Genomic DNA, 13,210 nt, shown 5'->3' on the forward strand with positions numbered 1-13,210 from the left:
CAGAGGTACACCTGGTCGCGGCCAGACGGGTCTATCCGCTCAAGGATAGACTTTCTGTTTGTGTCATGGACGTTCTCGGTCAGGTCCACCGGCGTCGAGCCGGTGTTCTTCTCTGATGACTGCCTCCTGCTGGCCGACTGTCAATTACAGGATGACCAGCCGGCCGGCAAGGGGACGTGGAAGCTCAACACGACTCTGTTGACCCCAGAGAACGTCGAGGAGCTTAAGAGGGAGTACGCCGGTTGGAGAACTGTGAAACCCCTCTTTGAGTCTCCAGGCGACTGGTGGGAGACGGTGAAGGAGAACATCAAGAGGTTCTTTGTCCTCAAGGGTGTTCAGAAGGCAAGAGAGAGGCGGGGAAAGCTGTTGCGACTCCAGAAAAGGGTGCAGAACCTGCTCCTTCTGCAGTTGATGGGGGTCCATGTCACGGAGGTCCTCCGCGAGGTGAGGGGCCAGCAAGCCTCGCTCTTCGCCGCGGAGGCCTCCCGGATAATCTTCTGGTCCAGGGTCCGCTCCGTGGAGCAGGACGAGACGTGCTCGCGTTTCTTCTTTCAGAAGGTGCACAAAGAGAGCTCTGTGCTTAGCCGGCTGAAGGAGGACGACGGCTCGGTGACATCGTCTCGGCCCGACATTTTGAGGATCAGCAGATCCTTCTATGCCGGACTGTATGACACGAAGCCCACGGACAGCACGGCCTCCGAGTCGTTCCTGTCGTCTATCACGGAGGTCTTAGACGACGGCATGAGGGAGTGGCTGGACCGGCCGATATCCCTGGACGAGCTGGCCGGAGCCCTCAAGTCCTTGCAGAGGAATAGGACTCCCGGAAGCGACGGCTTACCGGTCAAGCTGTATTCCGCTCTGTGGGGCCTGGTCGGCCAGGACCTGCTGGAGGTGTACGATAGTGCGCTTCGGGCAGGGGAAATGTGCAAGTCCATGAGGAAGGGCATCATCACCCTCATTTACAAGAGGAAGGGGGAGAGGGAAGAAATTAAGAATTGGCGTCCCATTTCACTTTTGAACATGGACTACAAAATCCTGGCCAAGGTCATAGCCAACCGGGTCAGGTCTGTCCTGGAGTCGGTGATTCACCCTGACCAAACCTGTGCTGTGCCGGGCAGGAAGATCGCTGAGAGCCACGCGCTCATCAGGGATACGATCGCCTACGTACAGGACAGGCGGGTGGACACCTGCCTCGTCAGCCTGGACTAGGAGAAGGCCTTCGACAGGGTCTCTCATGCTTACATGAGGGACGTCCTCTCCAAATCGGGGTTCGGGGAGGGCATCCACAATTGGATCCGGCTGCTCTACGCCAACATCGTTAGCGCAGTCTCGATCAACGGGTGGGAATCAGACAGTTTTCCTGTTAGATCTGGAGTCAGGCAGGGCTGCCCACTCTCTCCTGCCTTGTTCGTGTGCTGTGTGGAGCCCTCCGCCGCCTCCATCAGGAAGGACGTGAGCCTGAAGGGCGTGACTATCCCAGGCAGCGGAGGCCTTCAGGTCAAGACCTCCCTGTACATGGACGATGTCGCCGTCTTCTGCACCGATCGTCGGTTGGTGAGTAGACTATTGGACATCTGCGGCCAGTTTGAACTGGCCTCGGGTGCCAAAGTCAATAGGGGTAAGAGCGAGGTCATGTTCTTCGGGAACTGGGACGACCGCTGCTTCATCCCCTTCACCATCAGGACAGACTACCTGAAGGTGCTGGGTGTTTGGTTTGGTGGAGCTGCGGCGTGCACTAAGACTTGGGAGGAGCATATCGCCACATTGAAGCAGAAGCTGGGCAGGTGGACGCTCCGGTCCCTCTCCATCGCGGGTAAGAACCTGGTTGTCAGGTGCGAGGGGCTTTCGGTACTGTTGTATGTGGCGCAGGCCTGGCCTATTCCCTGGACCTGCGCCGCTGCGGTCACCCGGGCCATCTTCCACTTCATTTGGGGGTCGAGGATGGACCGGGTCCACAGAGACACCATGTACAAAGACCTGGGAAATGGGGGAAAGGGCGTACCGAACGCCACCCTCGCCCTGACGGCTACCTTTGTGTGCGGCTGCATCAAGCTGTGCGTAGATCCTCAGGACGCAAACACCAAGTGTCACTACTTACTGAGGTTGTACCTGTCCCCGGTGTTGCGAAGGATGGGCCTGGCCTCGTTGCCGCGGAACGCTCCGAGTAGTTGGACCGTTCCATACCACCTGTCCTTCGTGGAGAAATTTTTGAAAGGAAACACCTTTGACCACAAGGCCGTCAGGCAGTGGTCAGCACGTAGTATCCTCGGGACCCTTCGGGAAAAGGAGAGGGTGGATCCCGTCGTGTGGTTCCCCATGCAGACTGCCAAAGTCGTTTGGCAGAATGCCTCATCGCCAGAACTTTCAAACAAGCACAAGGACATTGCTTGGCTGGCGGTGAGAGGGGCTCTGCCAGTGAGATCCTTTATGCATGCCTGGAATCTCTGTGCCACCGCACGCTGCCCTCAAGGTGGCTGCGGGGGGGACGAGACTGTCGATCACCTTCTGGAGTGTGCCTATGCGCAGGAGGTCTGGAGGGGGATGCAGTGGTATTTGTCGAGGTTCGTCCCGAGCAGCTCCGTGACACGGGACTCAGTGCTCTACGGGCTGTTTCCGGGGACGCACACCGAGACCAACATCAACTGCGCCTGGAGGACCATCAATGCGGTGAAAGACGCTCTTTGGTCTGCCCGCAACTTGCTGGTCTGCCAGCTGAAAGAACTGACCCCGACCGAATGTTGCAGACTGGTGCACTCCAAGGTCCAGGACTACGTGCTGAGGGATGCGCTAAAGCTTGGGGCAGCCGCCGCCAAGGCGCGGTGGGGAAAGACCACCGTATGAGCCCCCTCATCCAGAAAAGGAAAAAGAACCCTATCTGGTAACTGGGCCCAGCTGGCGCCTTCCCCAACTGGTCAGGGGGCCAACTGGGACTGTGCGGGGTGACGACTGCCGGGGTGGTTTCTTTGCTTTGTTTTTTTTTTCTCTGTTTTGTATTTTTCCTTTAGTTGGTCTACGTACCCCCTGGGTAACCCGGAGTGGCTTGCATGACTGGGTAGGTGTATACATGTTTTATTTTTTGTACATTCTATGAATAAAGTATATTTTTTCAAATTAAAAAAAGTGACAAAATGTCTGAAAACGAACCTTCCAGCTCAGTGAGCAAACTCACATCCTGATGTAAATATGGTCATTGTTTCCAAAGTGTTACGGCACTGAAACCTTGATCACCTGACTGGGCTTATTCCCAATTCCAGACCTAGTATGGCTCCTTCCCTAGTTGGACTATATACATATTGCTTTAAGAAACCCTCCTGGATACACGGCACAAATAGATCATCAATTTGGCAATTCCAGCTTTTGCTTCATCTTCTGCAATGATGTTCTGAATTCCATCATCATTAAGGATAGGGAGTGTTTGTGGAGTGTTCTCAGATTGTCTAATTGTCCACCATCATTCTGACTAGTTGTGGTGATGCTGCTTTATGTTCATAGGATCACTTCAGTCTGTCTACAGAATGTTGCTCCTGCTATTTAGCACATGTTTAGTCTCATGTAGCTTCCTTGGGTTGATCCCTTGGCTGGATAACAATAAAGTGAGGAAATATTCTTGGCAGTGATCTTACCAGAGGAAACTGAATTATGATCAGGGACAGGAGCTAGTTTTTTTTTGTGATGTTCCTGCTAATTTGGCTGAGACCAGCTAACTTGTTGCAACCAAGCATCAAATCTTGGACTTTCTAGTCTGTGGCACCTCAGTAATGTAAGAAATAAAATTATCAAAAGAATTATCCAGTAGATTATATGTTGTAACATTCAAAAGATGTTTGCTGACCAGATCTGGGTATAAATAGTATTCTCGAACGTTTTCTTTTACAGTTTCTACTGCAATCAAACACTATGATTTTGTTAGCCTTTTACTATTGGTTGTTTTGCCTCTGTTGCACCCTCCCCTTCTTAACTGGTAAATAATATGAAAGGTGGAAGGGCCCAAGGATTACTTGTTGCAAGAATGAATCATCATGGCAGTCTGCTTAATTGCAAACAACAGTGGAACTATACGGCCATTAGAAATCAGAGCAGGAATACACTGGTCTCCCCACATCTGCTCCACCATTCAGTAGGATCATTCTTTCCATCCATTTTCCTGCCTCTTCACCATGACCCTCAATTCTCCTACTGATCAAGAACATATTTATCTCAACCTTATATATACAAAATGATTTCTGTCTCCACAGCTCTGTGGCCAAGAGTTTCAAAGACTCCCCCATCTGAGCAAAGAAATTCCTCCTTATCTCAGTCTTAGATTGGTGCCCGTTAATTCTGAGATTATGTCTCTGGCTCTAGACACTCCTGTCTTTCCATCTATTTTTATGTTGTCTGCAAATTTGGCTATAGTACATTTGCTTCCTTCTTCCAAGTCATCGATATATATTATAAACTGTTGCAGTCGTAGCACTGGTTCCCGTGGAACACCACTGGTTACAGGTTTCACCAAGCTGAAAAATAATTCCTTATCCTCATTTACTGTTTCTTGCTTGTTTCCAATTCTTTATCCATACCAAAATACTACCTCCAACACCACGGGCTCTTATCCTATAACTTAACCTTTTGTGAAGTAGTTTTTGACTTCTGGAAGTCCAAATGCAACACATCTATTGGTTCCTGTATTCCACTCCAGTTGCAACTTCTTTGATTTAAAAAGACACTATTTCCCTTTCATGAAGCCAAGCTGACTCTCCTTGATTAGATTATGATTTTCTAACTGTACTTGTTATTACTCCTTTGTTCCTCCTATTAAAGGTTTACATAATGTAAATTTCTAATTGGCAAGATTCCAATTTGGGCTTTGAAAAAGGGAACAGATTCTGACAGAAGACTATGCCTGATTTAAAAACAGGGCAGGGATATTAGTAAGTTAGCTAATCAGAGACCAGTGCTACAAGCATCAAAGTAAACGGCAACAAGCAAAGCTAACTGATGTTTTAGTATTCTGGGGAATATATATTGTTTTTATGTTAACTCATGGAATGTGAACATCACTGGCTGGGCTAATACTTATTGCTGTCCATACTTGCCCTTGAGAAGGTGGTGGTGTTCTGTCGCCTTAAATCCTTACAGTCCATCTACTGTAGGTAGAGTCTGCAGCGACAATATTGTTTACCGTATAACAGCTGAAAGATTTTGCATTCTTTTCTTCAGGTGGGTGAGGTCTGAAGCAAAAAAGGATGACACTAATGAGAGCAGATATAATGGTAAGATATATCTTTCCCTGTGAAACATAAATGGAATATTAAAAATAGAAAATAGGAGCCAGGGTAGACTATTCAATCCTTTCGAGCCTGCTCTTCCATTCATAATAATGATGACTGATGACCTAATTCAGTGCCCTGTTGCCGCTTTATCCCCATTCTCATTGATATAGTTCTTAAGGTTAAAGGGATCAAACTCCTTCTTGAAAACGTTCAATGTTTTGGCCTCCACCACCTCCTGCAACAGACAATTCCACAAGCTCACCAAGTGAAGAAATTTCTTCCATTTCTGTTCCAAATGCCCTATCCCAAATCCTTAAACTATCAGACTAGTAAATCTTTGTACACCCTCCATAGCCAGAACTTTCTTAATTGCCTTTGAACTGAGTGATTCCCGAGACCATTTCAGAGGGCAGTTAAGAATCTGGAGTCCCATATAGGCCAGATCAGGTAAAGATGAAAGATTTCCTTCCCTAAAGGGCAGTAGTGAATGAGAGGAGTTTTAATGACAATCAAAAATGGTTACTCAGTTGCTATTAAACTCACTTTTAATGCCAGATCATGTTGAATTCAAATTTCATTCTGATGTGGTGGGATTTTAATCCATCTCCCCACAGCTTTAATCTGGGACTCTGGATTACCAATATTCCCAGTATTCCACCACCTTCCCAATAACATGTATTCAATCTTCATCCAAGCTAATTCCTTTAGCTTAGCGATTCATCCTTCTATATAGAAAATACCCTGTCCTGATCAGTGATTTAAGCTGAATTATATTTAATTACCTGTTTGTTGTTCTTCCTTGGTATGTCATAATTTGATCCCCAACTTCACTTTCTGTTTTTTAGTTTTTCTTCATGTCTGCTGCAAGTTTTGACTTGCACTGGAGTACAGTACCAAAGGCCCCAGAAACCCTTTCTCAGCCATTTTCCACATCCTGAGTCCAAACAACTATTTGTTCATAAATGCTGTTCCCAAATGCAAGTCTTTGGCTCATTGATAATCAATGTGTCATCCTGAACTTCTCTCTTGGCAGTGATAGTTCATTGCCTTGTGCTGTCTGAGGCAAGCCTCAGAGGGTCTCCAGTCTACCTTTAAACAGGTAAAGAATCAAACCCATGCTGTTGTTATTATAAACACCAGATGACCATTTAACCAACTGAGCTAATCTGTTCCACAGACAATGATTTAGGCATGTTTTTAATCATGGCTGGTATTAATGATTGTCTAGATCCTGTCATCCACTCACTTGGACATATTGACTTGCTATATCGCACAGTACGTGTATGAAATCACTGAATAGTCTGCTTTGCAAATACTATATTGAACAGGGTAAATATATGCCAGCACAAATCTGGGGTACTATGCTTATGGTGCAGCATGTGATACTGAATTGACTGGCTTAGCGTTTGATAATAATATGTTCTTGAAGTAGTGGCTAATTGTGCTATATGATTTCTAGGAATGTGGGCTGTAGAAGAATCTTTTGATCAGAAAATGCCAGGAAACCAAGGACTAGTGTTGAAGTCCCCGGCCAAACATCACGCCATTGCTGCCTACTTCCAGAGACCCTTCCATTTCAAAGACCTGCCCCTCATTGTGCAGTGAGTATTGTGCTTTCATTCAAAGCTTCTTATAATTTGTCACTCCAGTGCATCAGATGAATGAACAGGACCACTACTCTCAGGTATTTAACTGTGAAGTACAACTCCATTCCCTTGCCCAAGTGTTCATTCTTTTGCACAAGTTTAAATAACAGCCTAGAACTTGAAACTTCCATCAAATAACGACAATGTTTGTCTATGTAAAGCTTAGTATGCCTTCAGAAAACCCAATACTGCAGTTTCTCAAAATCTGGAAGAAAAGTGTGCAAGAAGCTCAGCAGGTCTGATAGCATCTACAAAGAGGGATACTGAGTTAACAGTTTAAGTCTGCTCTCTACAAATTCTGCCAGACCTATTGAGTTTCTTCAATACTTAATGTTCTGATTAGTCTTTGGAAAGATGAGCACTTGAATGTTCAGCATAAGGACTTGCATAAATAGAGGAGAATCCTATTGCAGCAAAGTCACCAAGGAAGAAAGTTTAAATGTTTGTATTTTTTTCTGAAGAATATGTTGCAAATGGACAACTGAAATGAAGCACTATTTTGGTACATCAGCTGCGTTATATAGCTAGGACTTCAAATTTCCTTAGTTTATGTGGATTTAATCAGCTTTGTACCCAGTTGAAGCATCAGCTCTTGGCATTTCATTGTGTCAGATATGGGGAGGCCACAAAGTTAGCTGTGCTTACATATAGCTTCCACATCTGAAGCAATACTTGGGATTACATTATTCTTCTTTTACAGCTAAGCACTGTCCGTTTGTGAAACTTTGCAAACTATTGCACGTTTGCAACAGAAGTGTGTAGTTATTTCCAGAATCTTATCAGCCACTATTTTCACATCCTTCTTCCAGTTTCATAAGCCATTAAAATGGTTGAATTCCCTACCTAAAGTGTGAGTCAATCTTTGTTCGAGAGTTAAAACATTATTTGAACAGCCTGTTGATACTTGTTGCTTGAGACTTCACACTGACCCCGTTCCTGTCCTAGGCTACATCAGTGCATTAGCACCTTTCTCGCAGGGATGTTAATAACTCTCAAGAGTTTGAGGTATGTCATATATCCCTTTCCTAAATCTATAGATACTGAGGCTAGTTGTATTGTCATTCCCCTAGATAAGATAAATTACATTTTTTGTTTGATGGGATGTTCGTTGATTTGATGGCTCATTGGTTAATGCACCCATATACTGCAGGGCATAATTACAAAATGTGCAGCTGACCCAAACACTCAAATATAGTAAACCAGTAACAAAGATGGTAATGATAAAGAAGCTATTAACAAATGTGGTAGATTGAGTTTAAGGTACAGAAGAAGGAAGAAACCCAAATAAAACAAAAGCACAATTTTAAATGGGGCGCAGATAGACCATGGAGTCTCTGTGCAAAGGTCTTGCATATTCTACAGAACAGTTTAAGATCACTATTAAAAGGACATAAAATCCTTTGCTTTGCAATGTTGCAGCCAAGGCAGGAGAAGTACATCATCACTCAGTCCCACTATCCATGGATCACAACATAAAGTAAAAATAGTTTTCCATAAATGCCTCCTCTGTCCGATTTTAAATAATAAGATCTATCAACCGGATTTCTTAACGCAATCATGAATATATTGTCAAAAATTATTCAACAAAGACGCAATAACTGGTTAGCGTACACAGTAATACAGAAGTATAAATATTCCCAAAACACACATGCAATTGCACGCCATGCTCTTTAGGAAAATGGGGGAATAAAACAGATTCCTGTACAAAAATAGGGTTTCTGAAAAGAAAGAAAAAATCAATAGTTTGTTTTTGAGAGGCAAAGGATAAAGCACAGAGTATTTTATAGCCTGTGCTGTGATTATTCTTGCACGTGATCAATTCACAAAACATGCACCGTTGTCTCAAGCCTTATGAACATGCTTACTCAGAAAATGCAATTGTGAGAAGTTTCTTCAGTCATTCTTTCAAAACAAAACAAATAGTTTTCACTCTAAACTCAGCAGTGTTTTCTTTTCAGAAAGCGAGAGAGCTTATTCTTAGCAGGCTTTCCTCCAATTTAACTAGATAAAACAGATGCCTTTCCATGCCAATCAATGAATAAGAACAACCCAGCAGGGGTTTACAGCAAAGCAAACTGTCATCAGCATTCATATGATTTACAGGAAGCCATGCTTAACAGGCAGTCAAGGAAAGTGTCCAATCAAAAACTAAGACATACAAAGCAGCACACACTAAAGTGATTTTGTTGATTGGTGAGAAGGTTTGAGGGACTGAATGGCCATTTTCTGCTCTTATTTCTCATTCTTGCGAAGAAGATTTGATGGGTAGAAGACAATATTTATGGTAATAAAACAAAACTGCAGATGCGGTAAATCAGGAACAAAACCAATGTTGCTAGAAAAGTTCAGCAGGTCTGACAGCTTCGGTGAAGGAGAAAACAGAGTTAACTTTTTGGGTCCGGTGACCTTTCCTCAGAACTGGAACCTGAAACATTAACTCTCTTTTTTTCCTTCACAGATGCTGCCAGACCTGTTGAGCTTTTCCAGTACATTGGTTTTGTACAATATTTAAAGTTACTGAAGAAGAACCAAAGGCAAGATATCAAAAAACATTTAGTTATGCTCTAGAATGCTCTGCATGAAAGTGATCAAAGCTGATTGAATAGTAACTTACCAAAAAGAATTGGATAAATGCTTGAATTGGTTAAAACCAATTGCTTCCCCATAATCCAGCATTGAGTTGGGACTTGTTGAATAGCTGATTCAACGTACTAGCACTGACGTGAGGGGCCAAATAATTTCCTATTTACTGGATCATTGTATGGATTCTTTATCATCAGTTATTGGTAATATTCAATATTGTGGTCATGTAGCCTGTCACTGAGTTTGCAAAGTTAGTTATAGTACCAGTGGTTCACTGACTGGAGGCTGGTCACTTTTCCACAGGGATTCATAGAAATCTACAGAGTTTCATTGCTGGCCTCTCTCTTGCCTGTAGCTCCTAACAAGACATTAAGCGAGTGTATGAACCTTTAATGAGGAGAAACTGGAGAACAAGCAAACAAGAAATATTAAATGATTTTTTTTTTAAATGGTAGAAGCATCACTGCAGTTAGAATGCACTGGTCTCCAATTCTTATTCTTTCCTGTAGGTATGAAGTACATTTCCAGAATGAAATCCAGTGTGGGGGTGCATACCTAAAGCTCCTCTCTGAAGATGATCAACTCGACCTTGTAAGTTGTCCCGTTGAGAAGCTCAACATCTTTTCTTGTGGGCACTGTAGTGCAAAACATGTTATTACTGAATGCAACTGGGCACTGATTGAAAAACAGCATCTGCATTAAATATTTCATTAGTTGACTGGTGTATCTCTAACTGTAATGTTTCAATGGATTTTCTTTTTCTACATTAAGAGTATCAAGTAATGTAAGTCATTGTGCTGGCAGTGGTAGTAGCACAAGTAGAATTAGCTTAGTATCCCAGAGTCCTCTGGTGTAAATAGCACTAGTGTAAAACCTGAGGAACTTCTTTCACCAAGGTTGTGACTTCTGTCATTTTTCTTTTTGACAAGACAGAGGCGTGCAATTTTGCACTTTGTTTTGGAGATGCTAGTGTTGTAGCTGTATTGGAACATCTTGGCTAAAGCTTAGCTAGGTCTGGTGCAGAAGCCTTTAGCATTATAGCTATGATGCTGTTAGAGCCCGTAGCCTTTGCTGTATTTAGTGTGTTCAGCAATTTCTCTGTCATGTGAAGTGAATCAAAGTGGTTGAAGACTGCCATCTGTGATGTTGGAGAGACCAAAATGGAACATCCAGTCAGCAAGAAAGGTTATGACTCATGTACTGAAGTAGTCTCACAGTGCAGTAACCATTCAACTGATAAAACCAGAGTTTGTCAAAGTCCAGACTGTTAGTCAATGATTACAGGAAATATGGGGTTGTGGCATTTGGTAATTAGTCATTCTTGGATTGTTAGTTGATGATTACTTTGATCTCCATTGCATTGATAAGTCTTTACCCATCAACCCCAAACGCAATCTAAATTGTTATGTAGAATTACAACTGTGCTAAATGGGATAAATCCAGAACATTTCTAGGAACTCAACTGGGATTCGTGAATTGTACAACTGTACGTCTCCACAATCTGTAACCTCAATATCCAGCATATCCCGCTCTCTGCCATTACCTTTTTTATAAAAAGAAAGGGATCAACCCTGGATCAATGAGGAGTGGAACACGTCAAGACCAGCAAGTGGTATTATCGCTGGACTATTAATCCAGAGACCCACATAATGTTCTGGGGACCCAGGTTCAAATCCTGTCATGGCAGATGGTGGAATTTGAATTCAATAAAATATGTGTAACTAAGAATCTAATAGTAATAATAATAATAATAATAATAACCGTAAGCCTGTTGTCAATTGTTGGAAAAACCCATCTGGTTCACTAATATCCTTTAGGGAAGGAAACACTCATCCTTACGTGGTCTGGCCTACATGTGACCCCAGACCCACAGCAATGTGGTTGATTCTTAACTGCCCTCTGGGCAATTGGGGATGGGCAATAAATGCTTCCTGGCCCTCAGCCTGAGAATGAATAAAGAAAAAAAGGCATATCTATAACTGTGGTGTCAACTGGTGAGATTATATCATGGGAACAACATGCATGCTTCAACAGTACAGCAAATTGTGGGATCATTTAGTTCTATCTATACAACCGACAGATCAGATCAAAACGCTGCAGTCCTGCTACATCCAGTGATGAATGATGGCGAACAAATAACAAAAGATGAGAGAGCTCCGCAAATATCCTTGTATTCAATGATAGGGGAATCACCATGTAATGGCCTTAACAAGCCTGAAACATCTGCCAGATATCTTCAGCCAGAATTGTCAAGTAGATGTTCCACCTTGATCTCTTGAGGTTTTCAACTTTTTTTGAAATTCATTCTGTGATGAGGGCCATACAGGCTAGGCCAGCACTTACTGCCCAAAGTGCTGTTAAAAATTAGCTGCATCGCTGTGGATCTGGAGTCTTACGTAAGCCAGACCAGATAAGGATGGCAGTTCCCTTCCCTAAAGAACAACTGGGTTTTTCCAATAATCAACAATGGATTCATGGTCATCGTTTAAACTCAAATTCCACCATCTGCCATGGTAGGATTTGAGCTTAGGTCCCCAGAACAATGCTTGGCCTCTGGATTAACAGTCCAGCGCTAATACCACTACACCGTCATCTCTCAAACTTCATGATGTTAATCTTCAACTAATCTGATTCACATTATGTGATATCAGCATTCTGCTGGACACACTAGAAAAGAACAAATAGATTTCATCTTGAACTGGCTAGATGATTTCATTTTCAGAAGTGAGAAGTCAGTTAATCACCTTGTACCTCCAACTCAACTGCTTTACTTTTGCATGTTTCCTCCAAATTAACTAGATAAGTTAAGAACTTCTCTAAACCAGAACAAAGCAGAATCTACAGCAAAGAAGCAGTCTTCACCAGTCATGTGATTTCTAGGATGTTTTGAAGAAAATCTCACTGTCTGCAGTATACTTTCAACTACCCCTTTTAAAGAAACCATTCCAACAATGTCCACAAAAATTAAAATATATTGCTTTTCACAATCCTTTAAAACTTACATCCTTCAAGGATATTAAATATAAGATGTGTTTGTAATAGAAGCGATACCTAACACAAAGATGATGTTGTGGGTACTGAAGATAATCATCTCAATCTCTGGACATTACTACAAGAGTTCCTCAGCATTATGTCCTAGCTCTAGCCACTTTCAGCAACATGATCAATGCCCTTCCCTCCATTGTTTGATCTGAAGTAGGATGTTTGCAATGTTCTGTTTGTAATTCCTCTGATACTGAATCAGCCCATGCTTGTATGCAGCAAAGCCAGAATAACATTCAGGATTCAGTTGACAAACAATATTTGTGCCATGGAGACAGTAAGGACTGCAGATGTGGAAGCTAGAGTCAATAAATGTGGAGCTGGAAAAGCACAGCAGGTCTGACAGCATCCAAGGAGCAGGAAAGACAATGTTCTGAGCTGAAACCTTTCAACAGGACTCGGGAGGGGGAGAGGTTGGGACTGGAGGGATAACCAGGGGGGTTGCAGTGGGAGAGAGACTCACTGAGCCCTCGTCGAAGGGAGGAGGAAAACTTCTTCAAGGTGTGCATCATTGACACTTAATCTAACCATCTTCCTCAATATGCAATTGCATTATCTTTCTGAAAGCCACACAGCATACATCTTGGAATTACCATTCTTCAGAAACCTAACTGGGCCACCATTGTAAAGATTGTAATAGCTAGAACATGTTAGAGGTTGAGCATTCTACAATGAAAACTCATTGTC

General features: G+C 43.2%; 2 protein-coding genes across 9 annotated transcripts in view; one reads left to right on the forward strand and one right to left on the reverse strand.

Moving 5' to 3' along the window:
• Positions 1 to 13,210, reverse strand: part of LOC125458722 (short coiled-coil protein B-like) — a 71,758-nt gene that overhangs the window by 19,037 nt on the left and 39,511 nt on the right. For 4 of the 6 annotated variants that reach the window (XM_048544238.2, XM_048544243.2, XM_048544244.2 and 1 more), the window contains exon 5: positions 5,076 to 5,210. In XM_048544238.2, coding sequence (XP_048400195.1) covers positions 5,105 to 5,210 — 106 coding nt within the window. In that variant the 3' untranslated portion in view covers positions 5,076 to 5,104. The remainder of the gene's footprint in view (positions 1 to 5,075; positions 5,211 to 13,210) is intronic. The other 2 variants (XM_048544240.2, XM_048544239.2) reach the window with 1 other exon arrangement.
• LOC125458721 (calnexin) overlaps positions 1 to 13,210 on the forward strand; it is a 32,638-nt gene that overhangs the window by 10,347 nt on the left and 9,081 nt on the right. For all 3 annotated transcript variants that reach the window (XR_009446711.1, XM_048544235.1, XM_048544236.1), the window contains exons 4-6: positions 5,200 to 5,252; positions 6,712 to 6,853; positions 9,991 to 10,072. Coding sequence is in view for 2 of the 3 variants with exons in the window: in XM_048544235.1 (XP_048400192.1) it covers positions 5,200 to 5,252; positions 6,712 to 6,853; positions 9,991 to 10,072 (277 nt within the window). In the remaining variant the exon portion in view is untranslated. The remainder of the gene's footprint in view (positions 1 to 5,199; positions 5,253 to 6,711; positions 6,854 to 9,990; positions 10,073 to 13,210) is intronic.

This window comes from Stegostoma tigrinum, chromosome 15 (assembly GCF_030684315.1).
Source record: "Stegostoma tigrinum isolate sSteTig4 chromosome 15, sSteTig4.hap1, whole genome shotgun sequence".
NCBI classification, from domain to species: Eukaryota; Metazoa; Chordata; class Chondrichthyes; order Orectolobiformes; family Stegostomatidae; genus Stegostoma; species Stegostoma tigrinum.